General features: G+C 42.0%; 1 protein-coding gene across 2 annotated transcripts in view; it reads right to left on the bottom strand.

Moving 5' to 3' along the window:
• Positions 1 to 27,383, bottom strand: part of MSRA (methionine sulfoxide reductase A) — a 444,569-nt gene that overhangs the window by 210,299 nt on the left and 206,887 nt on the right. For both annotated transcript variants that reach the window (XM_074947421.1, XM_074947420.1), the window contains exon 3: positions 8,202 to 8,321. In XM_074947421.1, coding sequence (XP_074803522.1) covers positions 8,202 to 8,321 — 120 coding nt within the window. The remainder of the gene's footprint in view (positions 1 to 8,201; positions 8,322 to 27,383) is intronic.

Below are 27,383 nucleotides of genomic sequence, written 5' to 3'. Positions count from 1 at the left end.
TAGAATTACAAAAGTCCAACAAATTTGCAACAATTTCGACAGTAGTGGAGCACTTTACCAAAATGGCCCACTTCATACCTTGCACAGGCCTCCCCTCCACTCAGGAGACAGCCCACCTATGGATTAGCCATATAGTTCACCTCCATGGCCTTCCAGAATGCATCACCTCTGATCAAGGGTCTCAGTTCACAGCCCGGTTCTGGTGTGAGGCAGTGCGCCTGTTGGAGGTCCTCACATCTCTTCCCTCTGCTTACCATCCCCAGTCTAATGGCCAAAAAGAAAGGGCCAACCAAACTCTCAAAAGCATCTGCAATGATACATCACTAATCACCAGGATGACTAGTCCTCCCTTCTCCCTTACATGGAGTTTGCATACAACAATGCAGATCATGCGCCTATGGGTCAAAGCCCCCATCTTTTTATATATCAACTATGGGTTCCTCCTTCAATTACTTGTGTCCTCTCCCAAACCGGCCACCTCAGACCTAGTGCAGAGGATTCATCAGGCCCAGGAAGAAGTGAAGGACCACCTGGAAAAAGCAAGAGCAGACTATAAATGGTATATGAACCAACATTGACAGCAAGGTCCCACCTACTCACTAGGACAAAATGTATGGCTCTCTATAGAGCATCTCCACATCATCAGACCTATTTGCCAGTTGAATTTTCAGTTCCTTGGCCCTTTAAAGATCCTGCAACACGTCTAGTCACTTTTGAATTGCAACTACCCTGCTCTCTGAAGATTCACCCGGTCTTTTGTGTGTCACTTTTGAAGCCCTACATGGAAAACCCTTTCCTTCACAGTACCCAGCCACCTTCTCCACCATTCCAGGTACAGGGCCAAGAGGAATACGTGGTTCACAAGATCCTGGATTTTAAGCACAAACATGGCAGACTCTGGTATCTTGTTGACTGGGAGGGGTACGATCCCGAGGAGCACATCTGGGAACTGGCGGAAAATGTACATGGCCCCACACTCATACAAACATTCCCCAAGAATCGCCCTGAAAAGCCTGGTCCCATGCCACCCTGAGAGCATGCCTTAGAGGGACCATGGGTCTCAAACACTGGTTCACGGGGCTCTTAGGAGTCAGTAAGTTCCAGCTGGCTCCTCAGCAGCTACGAACATCCATTGTGGATATTTTGGTTATCAATAAGCTTTCATGCTGTCCTTTATTTTTAAATGATAATATCCAAAATTCTTGTTTATTTCCTGGTGCACAGTGGTACACTGGTTGACCCTGCAGACTCTGGTCAGCAAAGGTAACTAAATAACTCTGAATATACACAGGAAGAAGCTCTTCTAAATAAAAGGTGCCATTCTTTCCATAACAGTTTTCTAGGTAAAATTTTAGCTGGTAACTGAAATTCAGTGCATCCCTTTGACTTCTTTTTGCCAAGGTCGTAATATTTCAGCAGCATCTTCTATCATATGACAAGATGGTTTCTGAAGTGAAAATGGGTGTGATCCTGTTACTCTATTACTTTAGCAACTTCCTGAAAAGAGATTACAGTGAATTTCTCATGATTTTGTCTGCACATTTAGGACCATGGGACTATAATCTCAAGCCTATATAGAGATCATCTATTTCTAAAAGTGGTGTGGCTATAACAATAGATATACTGATATGGAATGCTAATATCTAATGTACTCTATAAAAGTATTGATACATGAAACCAACTTTGATCTCTTCAATATTTTGTACTTTGATTGGTTGACCTTTACACCCTTTCTCACAGGTGAGTGAGGCTAAAAAAAAGGGGGGAGAGGTGGAATGGGTAACCAATCATGCGGAAGAATATTGAACAGATCAAGGTTGTGCAGAGCACTGATATTCTTCACAGAATCTATACGTCATTAAAATTCTTACACCCCATTCTTATAAGAGAAGCTGTACGGAGGCCAGACAAAGGCACAACAGGAATCTATTCTCTTGACAATGACTTTCACAATAAAAGAAAATGTTCTGAACTATTCCCATTACTGTCTGAAGACTTTAATCTTCTGGACTTCAGCTTCTGTTCTTAAAATCCTTCAGGTCCCTTTAGAAGTTATAAAAAGTGAGGTTAATGCTTGTAGTTTAATTATGCATTTAAACATTTTGGAGAGTAAGACACACACTTGGAAAGATGTTGTGATGTCCCAGTTTTATTCCCAAGGAAGTGCTGGGCTTTTAAAGTCATAGCCCACAATCTCAATATTCTGATAATTTTTGGTAGAAAATTAAACTATACTGGGTAGGCGACAGGGAACACTGGGAAGAGTAAAGAGAAATCTTTCCCCATGCTGATTGTTCCTTCCTTACCAATGAGTGCGATGGGCAACCCACAGCACTGGCCTGTGACACAGATTTCCCTTTGTTGTGCCACCCACATATGTGATCATGCTATTTACATGCAAGCATTTAAAACAAGCACCAGGTCACTGAAGCAAGCCTTTTGCATTCCCTCTCTTAAAATGAAGACATATCAACTAACAGTGAATGTGAAAGGCAACCTTGCCTCCTGTTTGATGTATAATTAAGATGAAGCTAACTTTGAAAATCACCAATTGACCAAAGAGATAGGAGGTAACAGAGCAAGAAATTAATTTTGTGTTTCTCCACCTTCTTTTCCATCTACGGAGAAATCTTCAGGGTGACCTCTGGATGCTTAGAAACTTTAAAGGCAAATGGAACACTTAGACATAAAAAGCACTCCCTGACACCACCTGCTATGCAAGATGCACTGGTATCCATCAATAAAATATGTGCATGCTGCATTTATAAAACAATTTCACATCTGAATATTGCATGTAACACTGCGCCCCACATAGATGCTTCCTGCATAGTTTTACATCCTGTTATTAATTTTAAGGATTACTCATTCGTACAAAAGACACAGAAAAGTTTAAGACAAAGTATTGGGGGTTGCCTAGGTTATGAACAGGGATAGTTAGTACATTTCTGAATATCTCCCCATAGCCATAATAAATATGTAATAAATAAATAATAAGAATGCATATTTCCTGTGCAATGTATGATCCCTGAAGTATATTTTTATAGAATAAAATGACCTGCTTTGATGTTCACAGGTTCCTCTTCCCAGAAGTCTGAAAAATGTTCTGGGTTTCAGAAAATGGTCGTAAGCTTCAGCTTTTATATGGTAATTGCACCAGGTCATGAAGGACAGCAGCATCATTTTTTTCGCTTCTGACCTCAGTGCCACTGGAGTTATCCGGATTTCAAAAAATGTATGACTACACTGACAAACACAGAATTGTTCTGAACAAAAATACAAGGAGAATTTCACAGTGAAGGAAGAGCCTGGCCTGTGTAACGCTTGCCAAATATGCTGTCTTTGTGCATTGGTCTAATGCAGTGGTCTCCAAAGTGGGGTGCGCAAGACGATCGATTGGGGGGCACGGCAGGAGGAGCAAAAAAGGGGGGAAACTGGGGGGGCGGCCCTGAGTCCTCCGGCCCGTGTAGGAGCAGGGGCAACCGCACAGCCAGCGCCCGGAAAGAAGCGGCACTTTCCCCTTCAAAGCCGGCTGGAGAGAAGTTGCCCCTGCTCCTCCTGAGTCCTCCGGCCCGTGCCCTCAGGGCCGCATTCCGAAAGGGGCTTTAGAGCTGCAGGCCAGGGCCCCGGGGCCCCCTTAGCCCAGGGCCCTGAAGCCCCTAAAGCCCCTGCGTTCCGGGTGGCCCTGCCTGCCGTGGGCGGAGGGGGGCAGCTCCCAGAATCGCGGCTCCCAGAATTGTGGCCATGGGGGTGGTGCTGTGCTGCTCGGAGCCACCTGCACACTCCCTGCACCAAACAGGAGCTGCCCCAGGTAAGAGCTCTGCACCTCCTGCCTGCCCCAGCCCTGAGCCTCCTCCCGCACCCCCACCTTGAGAGCCCTCCCTCACCCTAACTCCCTCCCAGACCCCGCACCCCACCCTGAGCGCCCTCCCTCACCCTAACTCCCTCCCAGACCCCGCACCCCCACCTGAGCGCCCTCCCGCACCCTAACTCCCTCCCAGACCCCGCACCCCCACCCTAACTCCCTCCCAGACCCCGTACCCCCACCCTGAGCACCTGCTATATCACAAAGTGTTAAACCAAGATTTTCAAAAATAATAAAGCATATTCAATCACACTGCTCTCACTAAAAATATTATTAATAATAATTTTTAGTGAGAGTAAAAAGGTTTTTTGGTACCGTTAATAAATAAAAAATTTTAAAAATATTGTTTATTTCATCATCTCATCTTTTTAATTTCTATTTTTTGTGTATGTTTTATAATTTACACAATATATTAGTACAGTAGTACATTTATATAATTTATACATAAATAAATATACATATATTGGGGGTGCGTGCTCAAAAAATTTTTACTGATAGGGGTGCGCAATCAGAAAAGTTTGGAGACCACTGGTCTAATGCACTGAAAATAGCTCAGAATGCTTCTCCACTGCAGAATGGCTTTTCATATTTTCATCTGTACAGTAGTTACTATGAAATATAAAAATAATTTTCTATCAGTGTATTCATAAGCTTCACAAGAGCTTTATTATCTCTAAACATCAATTTAACAAGGCAACGCCATACCAATTGATAGGATGATCTGTAGAACAACTGTTTATGCTCTGTATAGTATGACACTGGTCTGACCTCTATTTCTTGCAAGCAGAAATCCTGGCTCTTCCACCTTCCCACCAGCTAGAATCCAGTGAACTTTCAAAATGCCTTGGACAGAGCTCTACACATCAACAGCTATATTGACAAATCCCTTCTAGTGTAAACAAAGCTTAAGGTTTTGACGTGGTGAGGTTTATTCTGAGGCAACCATAACTGTCACTAAATGACATTTCTGTGTTTGTTTTACAGAAAAATGATACATTCAGTGTTTTAACTATGGTTTAGAAATGGCCATTTTCCATTTTTTAAAAATGCCCACTGTTTTCCACCATGTGACAAGAGAAGGTGTGACACTCCTTCCCAAGACCTCCTCCACTTTGGGCACAATATGCTGCTCTTGCTTTCCACACAGGTGATCACTATGCAAATGGTACCATTGTGGCCTTTGTATGCAAAAGTAGGGCTAGGAGGCACAACTAATTTATAAAGTGCTCTGAGAACCTTGGGTAAAAGGCACACACACACGTGCAAGTTAGGGTTATTGGTATTGTAATGCTCTATTTTTGCAGTGCACCTTCAAGGCAACTGAACCTGACCTATCTTTTGTTAGACTACCTCTCACCTGAGATAGCCAATTGCAGATCAGGTTCTATGGTTCCCCCCTGCCCTTTATTCCAGGAGCATACATTAATTCATTATTATGCCGTATTTATGCATGAAAAGACATGGTACACGCTCCAAAAAGCTTACAGTCAAAATCAAATAGACAAATATAGTATACAAGTGTAACAAGGTTGGACGTCCCCTGTGCGCCCCCTCGTGGCCAGGGGTGTCTGTGCAGTGCCCTGCTAATAATTTCTCCCTCAAAGGGCTCCTTACAGACGCCACATGCTTTTCCTGAGCTCAAAATACCCATCTTTGGGGTCTGGGGTTTAGTCACAGAAAATAACTCAAAATAAAACTCCAAGTCCCAAATTAAAGTCTCACAAACAAATATTTCTCTTCCTAATCCCAAGATCCTCTGCCTGGAGAGCTTCTGCACTCTTTCCCTTGCCTGCTCAGGGTCCCTCCTGCATTAGCAGGTTACTCCCAACCCTTCCTGGCTGTAGTGTTAGACCCAGATCCCAGGACTCTGCTGGAGCCTACTCACTCTTAGCAGTCTCTGTTCTTCTTGAGCAATACCCACACCTGCAGCTTCCAGCTGCTCTTTATAGGAGAATCACCTGATCCCTCTCAAGTGGGGCTCCTCTGGTACTCTGGGCTGGATTAGCCCCAAGCTCTTCAGCCCAAGGATCCTGTTACAACAGGATATTACCCTCTCTCTCTATGGAGCTATTCTGAACCCAGCAGGAGGACTGAAGCCAGTCTACAATGCAGGTATTCAAGAGAGCTTACACTCTCAGCATACAGGTTTCAGAGTAGCAGCCGCATTAGTCTGTATCCACAAAAAGAAAAGGAGGACTTGTGGTACCTTAGAGACTAACAAATTTATTTGAGCATAAGCTTTTGTGAGCTACAGCTCACTTCATCAGATGCATTCAGTGGAAAATACAGTGGGGAGATTTATATATACAGAGAACATGAAACAATGGGTGTTACCATACACACTGTAACGAGAGTGATCAGGTAAGGTGAGCTTTTACCAGCAGGAGAGCGGGGGGGGGGGAACCTTTTATAGTGATAATCAAGGTGGGCCATTTCCAGCAGTTGACAAGAACATGTGAGGAACAGTGGGAGGTGGAGGGGGGAATAAACACGGGGAAATAGTTTTACTTTGTGTAATGACCCATCCACTCCCAGTCTTTATTCAAGCCTAAATTAATTGTATCCCGTTTGCAAATTAATTCCAATTCAACAGTCTCTCGTAGGAGTCTGTTTCTGAAGTTTTTTTGTTGAAGAATTGCCACTTTTAGGTCTGTAATCAGTATACTTCACTGTCTCTCCCAGCCCATCCCCTGTTCCAGCCTCTGTTCACACCTCACCTGGCCAGCAGCCAGCACTTAGCATCTTTAGAGAGACCCTCAAAATTCTACCATAAATCTCAGCATACCAGGACTGTGTGTGTGTGTTGGGATGGAGGAACTTGTAACATACTTCACTATCCAACATAAAAGGTCTGATACTCAGGGGAATTATGGTCACATTTTGTGGGCCTTTTACCAGCTAATGGTCAGGCTGTTGAAGAGAATGGACTGAAAGTGCCAGATGGCTAGAAGACTACACACAGTCGTAAACACTGCACATGGAGCACTGAAGTGGAGAACCAGGCCCAAGGTGTAATATAGTGGAAGTTAAGCTTTCAGAAAGGAGGTAATGGATGAGCTAGACAAATGAGAAAAACATGACTGATCCACTGCGCTGTTTTCTTAACGTGTGATGACTCTCCTTGTGGCTGTGCTCTCCAGCTGCCTGCAGGTGCCCCAGCCTAGGGTATAGCCTGCAACTGCCCAAGCATCAGTTAATGCCAAAGGTACCCTCTCCCAGTATTCTAGTTTGGCGGGGCGGGGGGTTAAGTTCATTTCCACTCAGTCCTTCCTTTCAGGAACACTTTGGCTGTTAGTTGTCACTAGTGAAAGATTACCTCTGTGCCTATGTAAAAATAGCTCCGGTCATTTTTGCTTTCTAGAGTAATTTCCTGTAAGTGTTTCATTTCTTGCTTAATAAAGACACAACATCACTTTTCACCATCTTGCTTATTTACAGATGGTTTCTGTTTCCTTGGGTACTCTGCAGCAATTCTCTTCGGCTGATGTGACATCTACTAATTGCTAGGACTGCCAAACTTTTTCCACTATTTTATGTCATCCCTAGGTGCCCGGTAATAAACAAAAGTGGTAGAGCAGCCTCAGCAGTTGGCATGAAAAGTGTTGACAAGAGAACAAAAGCAAAGTGAAACCTCAAAGCTATCGTCTACTAACGACTGTGTAGGAGAGCAAGCCGGAAGAACTATGCCCAGCATGGGTACACTTTCAGAGCAGCACTAATCAGTGTAAAATAGCTGTAAAGGATTATGGGATTTGAATTATGGGTAAAAACAATGGAAGGTTTTTGGTTGTAGTAGGGTGGAAGGACTGGTGAGAGCATGGACAAATCCTGGAGTTTTGTTTTGGACTGGTGGGATGGTGGCTGTTGGGTGTATATAAAAGATAAAGTATTGAAAATAATTCAGGAGAGAGATTATATTTAAACTTATCACCATAAGACACCCTAGGGACAAAAAGAAAGAATGATCTGATTCCTGACTTCTGTCAGTACCAAAGGAATGGTTTGAGTTGTACATTATCGGTTTTCCAAAGAAGAAATATACGGTAGTTATAATTTCCTGAGAGCAAACAGGAAAACATAACAAACAAAAACAATGTAAACCTGTTTCTTTTCCATCCTTAGTGTCTTTGTATGCACCCCAGCTAATTAGATACTGGGGGATGATGGTTGCTTGTAAATATTTTAGATTATATTAACATTTAGATTGGTTCAGTAGATATCAGTGTTCATTATGGATCCCACCCTGAGAGGTTCTGATCACCCTCCATTCCCATTAAAATAGATCATAATCTTGTAGGATCAGGGCCATGATCTGTGAAATCAAAGGAAACAGACATACCTGAACAAACCTCTTCATAGGTGGGATTTGGGGTACACCCTCCTGCATAACCCACTTGAGTGGAGTAGACTCCTTTCTGTGTCCAAAACTTTCTCTCTGCTCCCCAGAAACATCCCATACCTGCATAATGTGTAAAGTACACAACAAGATGTCAAGATCTAATCAATATTAAATCAATCACTTGCACATTAATTAAGACTCTCTGTACTGGAAACGACTGATGCAACTGGCACATGACAGTCAAATGTCCACCAAGATTAGCTATGGATTTACGATTCTGTACAAACCCATTCCCCTTCGTGAAGCAAGCACAGACAAAACGTCTGATTCGTCTGAATATCAGCATATTATAGATAGCAAAATTTAGAATAACCTATTTGATTTTCAAAGACACACATTTTAATGACATGAATCCCCACCCACCTAAAAAACCCCATTGCTTAAATGGCAATTGTACATATTTCTGTAGCAGCATTTTCCTTTAGTTGATTAGCAAGCTGTCAAAACACATTAATTTGTATTAATGGCAAACATTTATTTAATGTTCTGCTTCCTGGCACATGCAATCTTTAAAGGTGGAAGAGTAATAATTAACTAAATTATAGATCATAGAGGAGAAAAAAACTCTCAGGCTTAGTTAATTTATGCATGCAAATATCTGATGTGCATGCAAAAATCAGGTATTCATTCACCCACACGGCCAGTTATCAAAAGAGACCAGATTCTCGGCTGATTTAAAATGGGCAAAATTCCACTGAGTTCAATGGAGCCTCACCAATGTATACCACCTGAAGAGGTTATTGAGTGAGGACCTGATTTGCACATGCACATCAATTTTTGTACTCATAATTTCATAGTGCAAACTGATGCATGCAATTCTACATGCCTTATTTTAAAAATATGGCCCTAAACTAATGTTATTTTCCATGGAAAGCTGCTCCCATACGTTTATTAGATCCCTCCTAGGCCATTCTGAATTATGTTCATTATTTCCATGACCTATTGGGCCAGATTCTCTGCTAGTATAATCTGCACAGTTCAATTGACTTCAATGGAGCTGCGCCAATTTGCCCCACATGCAGATCTGGCCACTTGTGCCTGTCATTGGAATGGGGTGCCTTAACTGATTGCTAATGACTGGGAACCAACATGACTAATAGTCAGGATTCTCTGAACATTTTATCTAGTTAAGAAGAATGAATTACTTATTGTTTGTGAAGCTCTCCAAAGATGAAAAGTGTCATGTAAATGCTATTATTATCTAACTAATCTATGATTACAGATGGCAATGTATTTCTTGTGTGAACTTTTGAATAGTTTTTTTTAATCTCTTCTCCTACTAAAACGCTGGAAATAAAGGGTTGTGTAACATACAATAAATTCCAATTACAGTCGGAAAACAGTGAACAGTTGTAGGTTTTGCAATGATAATACTGTTGAGATTTCAGGTTAAAAATATTACCTAAAGTTTCCATTAAAGCACAGCTAAAAGAACAAAGCAGGGCCTTCCATAAAATACAAATTGTTCACAAAGGCATATCCTTCCTTTGAAGCTTCAGAAATCAACTTCAAACTCAAGTAACTCATTCTGATCAACTCTTATCTTTGTTTTCAGTTGTAATGCACTAAATATACAGGCGCAATGTCACTGCCATTTTAGAATACCTGTTGTCAATTACAACCAGCTTGTTGTCCAGCGTTAATGCTACCATTATATAGTCAGCTGAGCCTGGAACTGGGAGTCTACTGGTGTGGGTTTTACACTCAGCTCTGCCTGTGATTTGCTGTCTTTTGGCAGGTGACAGGTAAATCTTCAGCACACACAAAGCGGGTATGGACACACTTGTGCCAGTACCTTGCAGGTGCAAAAATCTACACACATGTGTGCAAATTCTAACACCTGAGCACACACTTTAATAGTCCAAAACCTGCATATGCGAGTGTTAGAAGCAGCAACCACAAAATCCATTGGGACCACTCAAACACAGAGTGCATGCAAGTGCTAGACTATTTAAGAAGCGTACACAAGCGTTAGCAAAGTTCAGACGCAAATACGTGTGCATACAATTTTGTGTATGCAAAAGGAAAACTGGCCTTTAAAAAAATCCAGGACTTCAGCATCCAGAATTGTCAATATTCTAGGTGGCGTCCACTGACTTTCTTGAAGCAGTGGGCATTTACCAGGGTTGTCTATGTAGTGTCCCTCTCTGGATCTCTTGTTTTGACCCTGTGGCCTGCACTCCCATCCCCAGCTTTTCATTCTTGTTCCCCATAAGCAGTTGATCTCTGAGCTCAGTGGCATCCTCCCACATTTAAGGAGGTGGGCCTTTTGTTGTTCTAGTGCAGGGGTTCTCACAGCAAAATGTTTGGTGGCCACAGACTGTGGCTACCAACTCTTGCTGGTGGCCACTCTGACAAATTTTCCTAAAATACTTAATTAACATTAGGAAAAACAATTGTAATTTATTGATGTGGGTTTTTTTTCTTTTGCAGACTCAATAATAACAATAACGTACAACTGTATTTTGGTGCCCCTGGCCCTCGCTGCCTACCGCAGCCCCCCACCCATCGCCTCTGGTCCCTGCTGCCCCCTCCATCCATCTCCTCTAGTCCCCGCTGCCTACCCTGGCCTGTCACTGCCCTCCTGGGCTCCCCATCACCCCCTGAGCCCCCTCTGCTTCCCCTACATTGCCCCAAGCTCCATTCCGCAGCCTCACACCCCAGGCTTATGCCACTCCTTGTCTCTTGACCACAGCACTCAGTAAGGCTGGCCTTCTTGAAGCCCTGCTGCCATGGGCTGAAGCCCAGAGCAGAAGCCCCACGGCTGGAGCAGGTGTGGGGAGGCTGAAGTCCGGAGCCTCACCACCTCAGGGGACTGAAGACCAGAGCCTGCTGTCAGAGCCCCAAGGCTGAAGTGGGGGGTGCTGAAGCCAGTCCCCGGAGTCCCATGGTTGAAGCCAAGGGGGGTGGGGGGGTAGGTTGAAGCCTGCCGCCAGAGCGTCTGGCTGAAAATGGGGGATCACTCCCTCCCCATCTCTACTCAGGAGACTATTGAGGCTGCAGGAAAAACTCCTGGTGGCCGCATGCGGCCACAGTGGCCACATTTGAGAAATGCTGTAGTGAACTCTGCGCACTATCCCATTTATCAAATAGGCCAGCACCTTCACAAGCAGTAAATCCTCACACCCATGAAATCAAATAGCAAAGCCATGTTAAATTGTTTTATAGCCTATTAATACATTCAATAGCTGATATCTCTCTGCTAAAGTGTTGGCATGTTCAGGGGCAGGGGGGAAGAACTGTCATAAAGTGACATTCTACTAATAGAAGAGACATCAGCACATGCCTGAATTGCAACATATCAAACAATGGGGATTGTGGAAATAAACAGATCTCTGCAGGGCAGTGACTTTCTCTTACTAGGTAAACTCTGAGCAGTTACTAGCGCAATGCACTCCTGATCTTAGGGCTTGTCTACATGGCGCGCTGAAACACTATAGATTTATACTCCTGTTTGCCATGCACTAAATCATTGTTTATACATGTCCTGAGTGAAGGAATGTTGATGCTATTATATTAAAATTAATTGCTATTTATAATTAATTAGTCAACTGTAGATGTTTTTAATCATTTGATATCATTTTGAGGAACAGCAATACGGAAAATTGTGCAGGGAGAGAGGGAGGGAAGCACCTATAATGTAAATTTGATTGTAGAACCACTAATGTGATTTCAGCCCATCCACACAGTAACTTATTGATCCCCACACTTGATCAGTTGGGCTGCAGCATTAGAGATGGGCAGATAGCGAAGATGCGTCTGGAGTAAAAATACTGGAGAAAATATTCTACTACCCTAGAAAAGCATAGTTTGAACATAGCTGGATTTGCAGCAGAGCATGTAAGCATTAAAGATATTTGTCACTTTGTAATCACCAATTTGTAAAATATAAACAATTGTTTTAGCGATATGCTTGAATTTCGAAAGACACTTTGAAACTATACGCTTTTGAACTTCACAATCAATCTGATTGAAACTTGAACCTTTTAAGGCTAGTCTACCCCTAGAAATAACATTAATCACACAGTCTGGGAATGAATACTAATGCTTAAATTCCTTTTTCGGATTCTGTTGCCATTTTCTCAAGCTGTACGCTCAAGGTTTACATCATTTGAACAACTTCTTAATTAACTCATAACTTTGTATTCAACTGAAGAGCATGTGTTTCTATGAGCAACAGGAGTCATTGGCAAGATTGTACAAAAAATTAGGGAACTCTAGTTATTTAAGAAAAACACCTTAAAGCAAGCAGTTACTCCATTAAAATGGATGAGAATCTACTAGTGTAAAAAAAGAACAATGATACCTTAATTCCTCTTACCTATAATAGCTATTGAAATATTACATGTAGATTAACCAAAGATATAAACTGAACCATAGGTGTTTTATGCTGCCGCACCCCCTGGCTTGAAGTGGTTTCCATCATATATAGGGTTAACAGTTTGTTTCAATGGCTCTCAGCACCCCCACTTTATAAATTGTTCCAGCCCCCTGAACTGAAAACTACAGCTTTGCAAAGAATTGATTTCTCAAGTCAAACTAAAAATTGGGGAGGAAAAAAGTTTTGTATGGACCCAAAACAAAAATTCTGTTTTCACAGAAAGCAAAGAACTGTGAAAAAAATTGATTTGGGGCATTTTAACTGCTTTTTTATTAAAAGCAAAGAACATTCGGAAATGCCATTTACAAAGCCACTGGAGGAGGATCTTCCCCCACTTTATAGGCCTGTGGTTAGAGTACTCGCCTGGGATGTGGGAGATGTCGGTTCAAGTCCCCAATTTGGAGCAGAGAGTTGAAGTTGGATCTCCCTCTTTACAGGTAAGTGCCCTAACTACTGGGCTATTGGGTATTCTGGTATGGCGGCTCTCTCAGGGCTCTACCGGGATCAATTTAGTGGGTCTTCAATAGACCCGATGGCAGAGTGCTCTCTGGTTGACCCCAGTACTCCAGCTTTACGATAAGAGTAAGGGAACTCGATCGGAGAGCGTCTCCTGTCGACTCAGCACCATGAAAACACCAGGGTAAGTCGACCTAATCTATGTGGACTCCAGCTACGTTATTTACGTAGCAGGAGTAGCGTAACTTAGGTCAACTTACCCCTGTAGTGAAGACAAGCCCCTAAGGTCTCTTTTGTTGGAACTGTTCCACTTTGTATAAAGTGCTTAAATAGTCATTAGAAAAAGGACCTGAATTTGAGTCTCCCACCATAACCCAGATGAGTGCTTTAACCATGGGGCTATAGGATATAAGAGGGAAAGTCTACTCCTGCTCCTCTGCTTTTAGGAATGGTGCCTATGTCCTATGGTGAATCTATCTGGGGAAAAAACCTGGAGGGACGAAATTATTCAGCAAATTTGTGTTGAATTCACAAATAGTTTTGGTCAACTCAAAACTCCATTTTTCAGTGAATAAACTATTTTTCCAAAACATTTTACCTAGTTCTACCGAACAAATGATAAAGTGTCTGGGAGGCATACACAGAAAGTCACTACTCGTAAAGTTCAGTCTTATTTATCCTCATAAAATGTTTCTCACTTTGTAATATTATTTTTGTTTTGTTAGAAATTCACTGTATACAAATAAAAAGCAATCAGAATTTTAGAATAATAGACTAAAAAAGATCATTAAAAAATTATGAAGTTTTCAAGATGCTCACATTACTGATGAAAGCATCTGCATGAACTTATTGTTGTTACTTTTGTTCTCCCTCCTGCTCTCCCATTCCCATTCCAATATTTGTTTCCATCCTTTGTCACAACAATACTCAGATCGTATATAACACTGTTCATTCACAGAGCTCAATGCACTTTAGAAAAGCAGGTAAGAGTCATTATCCTCAATTTGCAGAAGGAAAACTGAAGCATAAAGTGGTAAAGCAACTTGCCCAATGTCAAACAGCAGCAGAGCTCAGAGTAGAACCCAGGTCTCCTGACACCCAGTCCTGTGCTTAATCCACTGGATTGCTTTGTTATCTGAGCACATGCTAACTTTGGGCCCACATCTGTGAGGTGATGAGTTCTGAGGGAGCATCACATCTCATGGGATCTGTCTTTGCATTGTATGTTCTTCAGGGCAGAAATGTTGATTTTATATGTCTGTAAAGTGGCATGCCTATTTATGGTACTATTTAAACCAGGGGTCGGCAACCTTTGGCATGCGGCCCATCAGGGTAATCTGCTGGTGGGCCGCGAGACATTTTAGCCAGGAACAATGAACCGCAGCCACTGGGAGCTGCGGGGGGCTGTGCCTGCGGACGGTCAACGTAAACAAAATGTCTCGCGGCCCACCGGTGGATTACCCTGATGGGCTGCGTGCCAAAGGTTGCCGACCTCTGATCTAAACAAATCAACATCCTCATCTGTTCTTTTAATGCCTATTCAATTTCAGTTGGGACTGATGTTTTCACTATAATATACATACGTATAAGGTGTTTTAATTTGGGGCTTTTTACTTTCAATGCAGCTTTTCCTTTATGTGATTTCCTCCCATGCCCTTTTCCTTTTGTTTTATCCTCCTCCAGTGAGAGCATGGTACAGTCATTTCCACCCATGCTGCCAGCATTACATACAAATGCACACACACACTATTCCCCATCCCCCCCGACAGTCCAGTAAACACCAAAGCAGAAGGTTCCCTCTCTCATCCTCTGGGGGATGAATGCATTATGTCTGTGACATGCCAAATCTCTGCTGGCCTGCCGCATGAAATCCCTACACTATCCTCAAAGGCACTTTTCCATGGGGCAGATGAAGAAGTTTTATCAATGCTGCTAGGATATCAATGCTTCATTACGGAAGATGGAATTATGAAGGACGCACATCCTGCTCATCTTGCTGTTGGCAGAGTTTAAAGGTCTAAATGTATTCAATATAGGAAGAAGGCTTTCATTTTAAAATACACATTTGGGAAGACAGGATGCACCGGTATGCTGAGGGGGGTGGTAGGCAGAGAATACTGGAATTCTCTTCACCCTCTCCAAAACCCGCATAAGCAGGGCAGGATCTATCCAAGGTTCAAGAGAGCACTAGGCAGGGGTCCAGCTCCTATAAGAACTGCTATACTCCATCAAACCAACGGTCTATCTAACCGAGAATCTTGTCTCCGCCAGTCACCTGTACCAGAGCTTCAGAGGACATGTACAAAACAGGGCAATTTTGAAGAAATCCACCCTTCTTCCCCTCCCAGTTTCTGTCAGTCAAAGGTTAAGGGGTGCCCCGAGCATGGGGTTGCATCCCTGACCATCTTGGCTAATAGCTATTGCTAGACTTATCCTCCCATTGATGGAGATATCCTATGCCAGCCCGTGCACAGAAACCCTAAGACGGAACGATTGTGCTGGCCAGCTGAAATGCTGCAGTACGCAGCCAATACTAGATGGGGGCACAGGCTGCTCCTATACAGTGTAGCTGTAAAGGGCAGCCAACAATACATCCCCAAGGTCCACCTCATGGAATCCTGCCCAGGCTAACAGGACTCCTGGAGCAGAGGATGCATCTGCCCGTATCTCTGCTCCCCCTAGCAATGTTGGCCAGAGCTGAATTTGGCCCGGCATTTGAATATAATTTATTTAGTTGCTTTTACAAAATTACCCACATTTTCAAATGCCTCAGAGAACCCTAGAAATCATGCATCTGCCTTAATGTTAATTTTCTTTTTTCAGTTGGAGGGGTAAAATGAACCATGCATATATTATTTTGTATATAAATGTAATAATGCCAGATGCCTATACTGCCACCAAAATACCAACTGTACAAGATTGTTCACTTTGCCTTTAAAGACATTGTTCAGTAGTGCAGCTGGTGCAGAATGGCTATCATGGTCCACCCAACTAGTGATGTTGCTCAGTGTTGAGCTGAAGAGATCCTTATATATGTAGTGTCCTTGATTACTGGGATTTTCTTGAGTGTATGTAATTCCAGAGCTCCTGGAGTCCTGAGACCTAAATTCTAGTTTCTGTAGCCATGTAGAAGCCCCATTGGCTTCACTGAGAACTTGGTACACACATCTAGGAGCAGCAGTGGAATTTAGTCTCATTATTAAAGTTTCCACTTTGTTAAACACATCCACACTTCACACAATACAGCATTTACTAGGGGCCTGAGCCTTCACCAACTGAAGTCAATGGAACCAGGATCAGATCCTAAAATTCCCAAAGTCCTGTCGCAGAGTGCACCAAGACCAATGTAAAAATCTGGGATCAGTCATCTAGGAGATGTCTTTTTGGTTGTTCCAAAATCGTGGTTAGGAATCTGAAAGGAATCTCCACAGGATATTGCAATCTGTAAAGCACATTGGGGAACCTTCTGAACGAAAATGCTGCATACAGAGTTAATGTTATCCATCAGGATTTCAGACAAAATTGTATTACTGATGCGCTAAGGTGGTTAACACAACGCAACCACAGAGACTACAAGATGTTCAGGACCACTGGAAAACAAACAGCTAGTAAATGGTTGGGAGAAACTTAAAAGAATAAATATGGAGCACCAGCTCAATTGAAGTAAATAAAACTCCTGATGACAGATGGCATTAAGCAGATGATCATGCTAGCTAAGTGTTAGCTATAATGCTACAATAGGGCTTGATAAATATGTTGAACGGATTGCCTGGGGCAAGTACAACAAAGCCCTCGGCAAGAAATTTAAAATGCAGTTTGCCTAACAGAACAACTAAAGAGGAATTTCTGGCTCATCATTTTGCCAAAATGTGTTCTGTTCACAGAGAGGTTTGTTGGCTATGTTTCTTCTTCCATAGGAGTAGCAGGAGCTTCATGTTCATTTAAATTAACAAATACCCATGAAATTTAGCAGTTTACCAGTACAGCAGATGTGGAAATTTGAAGCATATATTATATGTGCGGAGTGGATTATGATGACTGGAAGATCATGAGGGGAATGTGATGATAGAGAACGTGAATATAGCTGCTGAGAAAACTGCCTTTGTTTTCACTAAGATAAATGTGCACAATGTGCCATAAGGAGACCTATGATTGTAGGAAGAGAGAATAAGAAATTACTGCAATGGAGAGTTCCACCAAAATAGAATAAAAAGGGATGTATTTATCTTATGATTCATAAAATGTGTTTATCCAACAAACTCTAAATTCATGTTCAAAAGTTATGACCAGTATGCAACTCATTAATATTGTGACAAATCTGTGGCCATGTAGGAACTTCACAGTTGTCACCATGGTGCACACCATAGTCATACTGAATCGCACATCGACTAGAACTCAGAACCTTCTGTTCCGAAGGCAATTCTGATCTTATCCAGTAGAGGGAAGTGACATGCACATACACACACGCCTGTGAGTTTTTTAAAATATAAATGATCTTCCTTTTCAAGAGTGCTTCCTTCTCTCTACCTCAATACTGCTGCCCCAACTCTCAGGCAAAAGGCTAAATGAATAGATAAGCCTTACAGGCCAAGGTCAACAAACTCGAACTCTGATGGACCAACTGAGCGAGAAAATTCCAGAGCTGAGGATATACGACGGAGAACATGTTGTCTCTAGTTCTCAAACATTTAAAGCAAGGGACTGTTTGCAAAAGCATCTGTGCTGTTCTCAACTGTTGTAAAGGTATATGATGAAAGAGTGTACCTAGAATCCAAGCCATCAAAATGAACACCATGAATGGCACCCAGATGTGAACAGCAAGCAAATGCAACTTATAGAAAACAGGAGTAATTTAGAGTAACTAAAACAGAAACCATTTTAAGACTAGAGAGTCTGAATCATTAAGTTAGCAGAAGAAGGGAGAGCTGTGGAGAACCAGGGGTCACACAAGAACCAGAGGTCACCCACTTAAATTAATAGGTAGCAGGTTTAAAACAAGAATAAAGAAGTACTTCTTCACACCATGCACAGTCAACCTGTGGAACTCATTGCCAGGGGATATTGTGAAGGCCAAAAGTATAACTGGGCTCAGAAAAGAACCAGATAAGTTCACATAGGACAGATCCATCAATGGCTATTAGCTAAGATGGTCAGGGACAAAACCCTATGCTCTGGGTTTCCCTAAACCTCTGACTGCCAGAAACGGAAACTGGATGACAGAAGATGGATCACTCGATAATTGCCCTGTTCTGTTCATTCCCTCTAAACCATTTGGCATTGGCCACTGTCACAAGACAGGTTTCAGAGTAGCAGCCGTGTTAGTCTGTATCCGTAAAAAGACAAGGAGTACTTGTGGCACCTTAGAGACTAACAAATTTATTAGAGCATAAGCTTTTGTGAGCTACAGCTCACTTCACCAGATGCATACAGTGGAAAATATAGTGGGGAGATTTTATATACACAGAGAACATGAAACAATGGCTGTTGCCATACACACTGTAATGAGAGTGATCAGGTAAGGTGAGCTATTACCAGCAGGAGAGTGGCGGGGGAACCTTTTGTAGTGATAATCAAGGTGGGCCATTTCCAGCAGTTCACAAGAACAGTAGGAGGGAAAATAAACAAGGGGAAATAGTTTTACTTTGTGTAATGACACATCCACTCCCAGTCTTTATTCAAACCTAAGTTAATTGTATCCAGTTTGCAAATTAATTCCAATTCAGCAGTCTCTTGCTGGAGTCTGTTAAAGAAGTTTTTTTGTTGCAGAATTGCAACTTTTAGGTCTGTAATCGAGTGACCAAAGAGATTGAAGTGTTCTCCGACTGGTTTTTGAATGTTATAATTCTTGACGTCTGATTTGTGTCCATTTATTTTTTTACGTAGAGACTGTCCAGTTTGGCCAATGTACGTGACAGAGGGGCATTGCTGGCACATGATGGCATATATCACATTGGTAGATGTGCAGGTGAACTAGCCTCTGATAGTGTGGCTGATGTGATTAGGCCCTATGATGGTGTCCCCTGAATAGATATGTGGACACAGTTGGCAACGGGCTTTGTGCAAGGATAGGTTCCTGGGTTAGTGGTTTTGTTGCGTGGTGTGTTGTTGCTGGTGAGTATTTGCTTCAGGTTGGGGGGCTGTCTGTAAGCAAGGACTGGCCTGTCTCCCAAGATCTGTGAGAGTGATGGGTCATCCTTCAGGATAGGTTGTAAATCCTTGATGATGCGTTGGAGAGGTTATAGTTGGGGGCTGAAGGTGATGGCTAGTGGAGTTCTGTTATTTTCCAATGCATCATCCCCCCTGCGCTCTCCTGCTGGTAATAGCTCACCTTTCCTGATCACTCTTGTTACAGTCCGCATGGTAACACCCATTGTTTCATGTTCTCTGTGTATATAAAATCTTCCCACTATATTTTCCACTGTGTGCATCCGATGAAGTGAGCTGTAGCTCATGAAAGCTTATGCTCTAATAAATTTGTTAGTCTCTAAGGTGCCACAAATACTCCTGTTCTTGTCACAAGACAGGATACTGAGCTAGGTGGACCATTGATCTGACCCAGTAGGGCCATTCTTATGTTCTTATGAAGGTGCCTGGATTCCTCCACCATAGCATATGCAATTATAGAGCAAGGGTGTGATCCTTAGAGAGAAGAGGAGGGTTGAAAGTACAGGGACTGTCATGAATTATCAGGTCCACACAAACATACATGGATCATAGGCTCTAGCTCCTGGTTCCCAAATAGGCACTGATAAGGGAATATGCCACAGGAGGAATGCTGCAAAGCAGCAGTTTGGAGTTGGAGAATCAAACTTCCTTCCTCCCATAAAAACATCTAGAAGAGAAGATAATAATTTGCATTTGTCTAGCACCATTCATCTAAAAATCTCAAAGTATTTTGCAAATATTAATTAAGTCTCACAACTGAGAGTATTATTATAAATTATTATAACTATTCGACAGCTGCCAGAACCAACATACCCTCAGTTATGGAGGGAATCACTGTCAGAGCTGAGAGCAGAGCACAAGAATCTGACTCAGAAGTGCCTGCTCTAACCATCAGACTACACCGTCTCCTCTTCAGACTGCAAACACCAGGTGGGTAGATACACTGGACCTTTTTGATAGAATGATACAGATTTAAAGTGCTTGCCCTCCTCTAGTTTGGCTCATTTTTATTGCGCAAGAGGTGGGTAAGTAGCAGTATCCTTCTAAAGCTAGCACCAGTAAGAAACCTGTATACAGAGTAACACTAAAAGGGAAACAAAATAAAGAGTTCGGCTTCTGGAAAGAGAGAGAAAATGTCAAAATATTAGGATTACCTTTAAAATGTCCCACCAAATAGTGCCCATTGATGATCTCGATATCTACTAGGCTGAGGATTAATCCAGCCAAGGATCGGCCTTGGTGAAGGAGAGATCAGCAATTTTTAATAGCAAACAGGAGATTGTCCTAAAAAATGGTTTCTTGTCTTATTTCGATACAGTCTCCTCTTCTTATAAAAACTCCATTTTATTCCTTGAACTAGCATCACATAATGAGCCTGATTCTGGTCTCTCTGATATCAGTGTATAAATTACATTTAGAAAGTATTAAATTGTTAAAAATGGGATCAGAATCAGGTCTCTGGAATTTAGATAAGAAGAGATTCTCTCTCCAATTATTATTATTATTTATATTACCATAACACCTAGGAGCCCTAATCATGGGCCAGGACTCCATTGTGGTAAATACTGTACAAACACAGAACAAAAAGATGGTCCCTGCCCCAAAGAGCTTACCAGTGTATTTAAGGGGCAATTTACATGGGTGTCTTATAAACTACAATACGGGTTTACACAAATTGTTAGAGCTGAGTTAAACAAGTGATTATTAAGAACTATCCTGTGGACAGAATATGCGTTTTAACTCTACTCAGAAAGCAAACTCACTTTCTGGATGGAGCAACTTTCTATTTTATTTTAAAAAGGCTTAAAGTATGTTTCAGACATGAAAGATGATGAAGCTAAGAAGCCATAAAAGGCTAAACTTTTGTCATGCCTATCACTTGGGGGAGATTTTATCATTATTCTGGACTTTAAAAAAAAAACATGATTTTTAGTGGTTGAGGAGCCGAGCGAGGGGTTGATATGATGGGAAACAGTTGCACAAAAATTTCACTGAGAGCCACGAGTGCTTGCAAAATTAACCACTGAGTCACATGGACAGTTAAGCAGAATCAGTTCAGCGGCAACACTGCAGCCAAAAAAGGATCTGACCCATGACTCAAGAGAGGAGGAGAGGCACTGTCCAAGGGGCAATAATCAGTATTTCAATGCAGAATGCTTTGGATGAACTATCAGTCCTCAGTGTCCTGTGTTTTAAGGATAGCACTGAGAGGTACCAAAAACAGTTACCTCCAGTTTTCCTTGGCCAGAAGGATGATGACTGGGATACTGCATGGGCCATGAAGGGGAATTCTGGGGGGAAAGGGAATGGTCAAGGATTAAAGGTCACAATCTGACATCTTTAATTTTTGGCTCTTTTCTATTTCTTATAAAACAGCTGGTTGGAACAATGCAGAACAAATTTATTCTTCAAACTTGTTTGATAAATACAAATAGATGCTGTGAATGAATAAAAATGATAGCTGCTCCCTTGAATATCTTTGAAGTTTCCAAAAATTGACCCAAGGCACAATCAGAGTCACTGTAGCAGAATTTCCAAGGAAAGAATCTGTACGGGGCAAGTTGTGCCACCTAGCGCACAAATAACTGCAACCAAGACTCTCTTCTGCCCTACAACTCTACCACGCTGTAAGTAGGGGCTAAGTTCTTAATTTGAGGGCTCTCATAGGGATGCAGAGAACCCCCAACAATACATGAGAAAAAGGGGCTGAGGAAGAGAGATGAGGTCCTACAATCAAACTGATGATTTTCTTCACTGCAAAGGATCACTTTTTTTTAGTTCAGTCATTGATTTGAGGCTTTCAAATCATTTCATGATCTTCCTTTGATCCCAGAAGTCCAACACTTCGCACCAGAGATTCATTTTTAGATCATGCTCAGTCATTTGGCATGCTTTAAGGGTCCACATCTCGAGTGGAACTGGATGTACATATTGAATATGAGATGTCATCTGGGCTGTGTAATCTTTTTGATGCCATTGAAGCTGCTTGTTTCATTTAACTAATCTCTTCAATAAAAGTGATGCCTTAGCCTTGTCTCTTGAAGATCTCCATAATTTATCAGTGACCTTAGGGCTTTTGAAACACGCAGATGCAAAATAAAACATGTTCTACAACTACCAAGGCAGAGCACCACAAACATTACTTATCGTGGACAAAACAAGAAGTATTTCTAGGGCTATGCTGCAGAAAATAATATGTTACCGCAAAGAATAGAAATCCTATCTTTTCTTTCTAATTCTCTCTGAATTAAATGAAATCTAAATTAAGTGTCACAAATACATGCATAGGAAGCAGCCTCACAGTATTTATTTTATTTATATCTTTAGATATAAATAATAATAAAAATGTCCATACAAAAAGCTCTAGGCACCCTAACAATTAATTAAACTTACAATCATAAATGATAACCACCCACCAGCAAAAAATAACCATACACAAATAATGAATTGACTCAGTGAACCCATAAATCAAAGCAGCAAACAGCTACTTTAGCTTCTCCCCTTCCCAGCCTCCACAGGCACACCCCTTCAACCCTTCTCCAATAAATCCCTGTCCAATAAATGGCTTTTACAGTGTGCCCGAAGATCAAGTTCAGACTAATTTGGACCAAGGGGGTCTGTAGTTGAAATACAGGACTTCCAAGAGTGAATTACTCATCTATTAGTAGCCAATAGCCTTTTGGCAGCTTCTCAGTGGAAAAGGGAAAACCTCTCGTGAAAAGAGAGGAATAACTCAAACAAAGAAAAGAAAAACACAGGAGAAAATTGTTATAAAAAAATTAATGCAGCAAAACAAATGGAATAGCACATATTTGAATACCATTTCTCCTATACTCACAGTGCATTCACCCACATAAAAAGTGGCATTTGACCATTTAAAAATAATAACCACCACACCAGATTTACTATAGTCTGTTAAAGAGTAAAGGCAGAATTGTTTTTCAGATTAAGAAAACCCCTAGAAACAATAGGGACTGGATGATGCAAGGAGGCTCACCTTCTATCTTGGTAATAGCCTTACCTACAGATAAACTTGACTATGTTACTGCACAAAATCTCTTTCAAACAAAATGGGATAAACTTATTTTTGTAATTGTTAATACAGCATTTTTGGTTCTTGGTACTTGTGGAACTTGTGTGGTAATGATTTATAAATTTGCTTATATTTTCTAAATAAACAGTTATTAAAATAGAGAAATATGGCAGTCCCTTGGTACCTATGTATAGTAGCCCCACACAATGGAATGCCCATTGGCACTATTTACATTCTATGTAAGTATGCTCCATAAAAGACCCCCATCACCTGGTGCAGAGGATAGTGTTGTGTGCTGGATGTCGGAACCAGTGGATCTGTAATTATTGATCCTATTGCCCTTTCAATAGCCTACCCACAACCCTGTGCTCTGCATTCCCGCCCCGTGTCTGGCACAGTGACTCCCTTCACAGAAGACAGGGGGAATCAACATCCCCTAAGGGTAAATAGGAGTCATCTCTTTCTTGTCTCTGCACCTTTATCTTATCCCCCTGTAAGCTAAGCATCTCGATCTCTTCAATCTCTCCTGGTACAGAAGTCTTTACTTGCCTCTGATCATCTTCGTTGCCCATCTGTGGACCACTCTGTTTCTGATATCTTTTTTCAGAAGGGGAGAACAGAACAGAACACAGCACTCAGTCTAAAAATTATTTCGCACAAATTCTCAGAGATGTCAGGAACTTACGACATTTTTGCTTGGGGACCAAAATCTAGCTGAGGCCAGCACTGGCTAAACTGCTGGTGGCATTATTCTGATACTAATTATTTTCAGATAACAACGAGTAGCTGTTAACCTCATGGCAGTTGGTGCGTTGTATCTGTGCCTGCGCTGCGCCAGAGTGACGGCTGAAATGGAAGGGAAATTAGCATGGCATGGTCAGGGTGCCCTGGGTGGCTGCTTTTAACTAGATGCCTCTAGTTCATTGCTTATCATGAAAGGGGCAAAGTGCAATTCTTTCACTTTAATTTTCACAAAAAACCTCTTGCAATCGGTAGTTAATGAGGGTTATGACTTGCACTCTAGATGCTATATCCTACATTTTCAATGCCTCACAGAGTTTTTAGCCTTGTGATTTCCAATAACCTTAATTAGTTAATGCTATTAAGAGTCACATTGCTAACTAGTATCGAGGAGTAGCCGTGAAGTGGGTATTCACCCACGGAAGCTTATGCTCCAATACGTCTGTTAGTCTATAAGGTGCCAGAGCACGCATTGCTAACTAGATTATTATAACCAGACATGGGCCTAAACCAAGAGTCCATGTACTTAGTCGCTTGATCTTATTGTTTAAATAACTAGCGGACTAAATAGAAAAGGAGAGCATGGCTCTAACTGTTAAATAGGTTTCCAGCACCATTCCTGGCTTACAGTACTTACAAATGTTTGTAACTTATTAGTCACTGATAATTAAACATGCCCTTCACAAAAGTATCTGCCATATAAGAATGTTGCAGTTGCTTTTAAAATGTAATTTTAAGTATCATGTGAATAACATTACATAATATTTATATAGTGCCTTCCATCCCAAAGTGCTTCACAAACTCTGTCAATACAGCATGATACCCTGAAAGAGAGGCTATTTAACTGCAACTATAGTCCCTTAAGAGATGCCTCTCAGCGCTGGATTAGAGTATAGGCATTGTGGCCCAGAGCCACAGAGGCCTTGGTGCCTAAACCCCAGATTTAGGCTCCTAAATCTCAGTTTTAGGCTCCACTGTGATCCACAAAACCCCCTGCACCTGCCACTTAACGCTTTAGGCCCCTAAATGCTCTCTGGACCCAAATTTCTGCTTTAAAAGTTCCTTAGGCACCTTAAGTTTCTGCCTCTGTATTTGCACACAGCTGCCAAGAGTGAGGCAGCAATCTCCTGCCTAAACCCCAGTGCAATCCACAAATATCTATCTCACCTGCAGGCCCCAATCCGGAAGGCTGCCTCGGAGCACACTTACTGGATCCAATCCCTTTCAAAATCTGACCAGTCACTGGAGCAGGGAAACTGGGTCCCCCACCACTCAGATGGGTGCCCTATCTGCCATGCTACAGAGTAATTCTCACTCTCTCCGTGGCCCAGTTACAGCTTCAAAAGGTAAGATTGAGAGAGGCCCACATTAGAATATCCCGTAGCCCGGGGGCTAGAGCACCCTCCTAAGAGAAGGGAGACCTTGGTTCAATTCCTTCTCCCCCTCCTCTTCCAGCCCCCCATCAGGCAGAGAGTGGAATTAAACCCGGTCTCCCACATCCCATGTGAGTGCTCTAATCACCGAGCTTATAAGGTTGGCAGCTCTTCCTCCTCCAGCCATTGTTTCAGAGAGTTAGGCAGGCACCTAAGCCATTCTTGCAATGAACAGCTTAGGCACCTTAAACTGCCTGATTCCAGGAGTGAGGCTCCCGGCTGTGGATCCCAAGTGGAGATCGACACTTCCCTGCAGCCCAAACTTCAGCACCAAACTCCCTGAGAGGGGCAGGGCTTAGGCCGTACCCCTCTCATTGGCATCTCCATTGGCTAGCTTAGGCAGCTCCCAACCTGGTGAGCTGGCTTTTGTGGATACCATTCTTAGGCACCTATCTCTCTCCATTCATTGTATCGAGAACCTAGGCACCTAATCCAGGCTTTGTGGATCCCATATCATTCAAGTGATTTTCTAGGTGACTAAAAGTTAGGCATTTCCACATTGAGTATGGCAACATCCAAGGCCCTTTGTGGATCTGGATCTACAGGCCTATGCCTCAGGCCCCAGATCATGGAGTCTTATGATAAGATCAGAATCTGTGCTGTCATATAAAAAAAATAAGGTTCTAGTCCTATGGGGTATGTCTATACTAGACTTTTTAACCTCAAGTTAATTGATTGCTAATTAACTCATTGTCAAGACTGGCCCGGACACTCCCTAAACGCTTGCTCCAGACTAAAACCAGGCTTGGAAGCATTCCATTTTTATCAATAAATGTTGGTAAATGTTCATTTCAACATACACACACAAACCGACAAAAAATATTTCCATCAATAATAATAGAAATTTACAGATAGGCAAAAAAAATGCTGCTTGAGAACTTATTAGATTTTGATTTAACGATATTTACTTTGTATTTTTTGACATATAATGTTGATAATTTGTGTTTTAACAGTTATAAATCTTTAACTTAGTAAATATCAGCATTTATTCTCATTAAATAATTATTGTCTGAATCCCTTTATTGCTTCCCCCTTTCCATAATTTCCTACATTTGTGAAAATGTAAATAGATACAAATCAGAAAGAATGACAAACACTGATATTATCCATTGAAATTATAAAAAAAAAAAAATGAAAATCGAATTCTGCCAAGCCTAACTATAATGGCTGATCCAAGAGTGGTGCACAAACATTTATAGTCTTATGGCCAACACTGTGGGTTTAATCCAGCCTCATTGCCTCTGCACATACACTGTCTTAGGGATTCGAGGAACCTGTGCTATGAGGCTCCAGAACCTTTTGGAAAGCCAGGATTTGCACAACCACCAGGTTGGTTAGAGCCTGAGGCTATGTAAGAGTGGTGCTAGCCCCAACCATCTAAATTCCTATCTGACCACATCTACTGTGGAGTCAAGGAACCTCGCTGCTGACTCTTTCAGACGGATTTTGGCCCCAAACTCTCTTTTGGTACATAGTTTAACAATTAAGATAATATTAGTGTAGTTAGAGCTGACTCTTTTTCATTTTACCACTGTCCTGATGAACCCCATTAGTGGGAATATGAAGAGGAACCCCATGAGTGGGACTATGAAGAGGAACTGCAGACACTTATGGCCAAACAGCACACTACATTATGGAGAGGGGCAATTTTGAACACTGACACCAAGGCAAATTCTGTTCTCCTGAAGGGTGCTGACAGATCTTTAATATCCTCACACAGTGGAGTGGGCCTTGATTTTTAAGGTCTTATTCAAAAGGCTTCCACACAGTGAAATGGTTAGATTGTACTCGCTTTGTCTGCCTCAGGATAAAGGGCAGAAATGATCCTGTGGGGATTTGAACTTTGACTCTGAAGAGTCTGGCCTTTCCCAACCTGATGCTTAGACCTCTAAGGTTATGACTGCACTGCACTA

Source organism: Natator depressus, chromosome 3 (genome assembly GCF_965152275.1).
Source record: "Natator depressus isolate rNatDep1 chromosome 3, rNatDep2.hap1, whole genome shotgun sequence".
Taxonomy (NCBI): domain Eukaryota; kingdom Metazoa; phylum Chordata; order Testudines; family Cheloniidae; genus Natator; species Natator depressus.
This window is presented reverse-complemented; position numbering and strand designations above follow the sequence as displayed.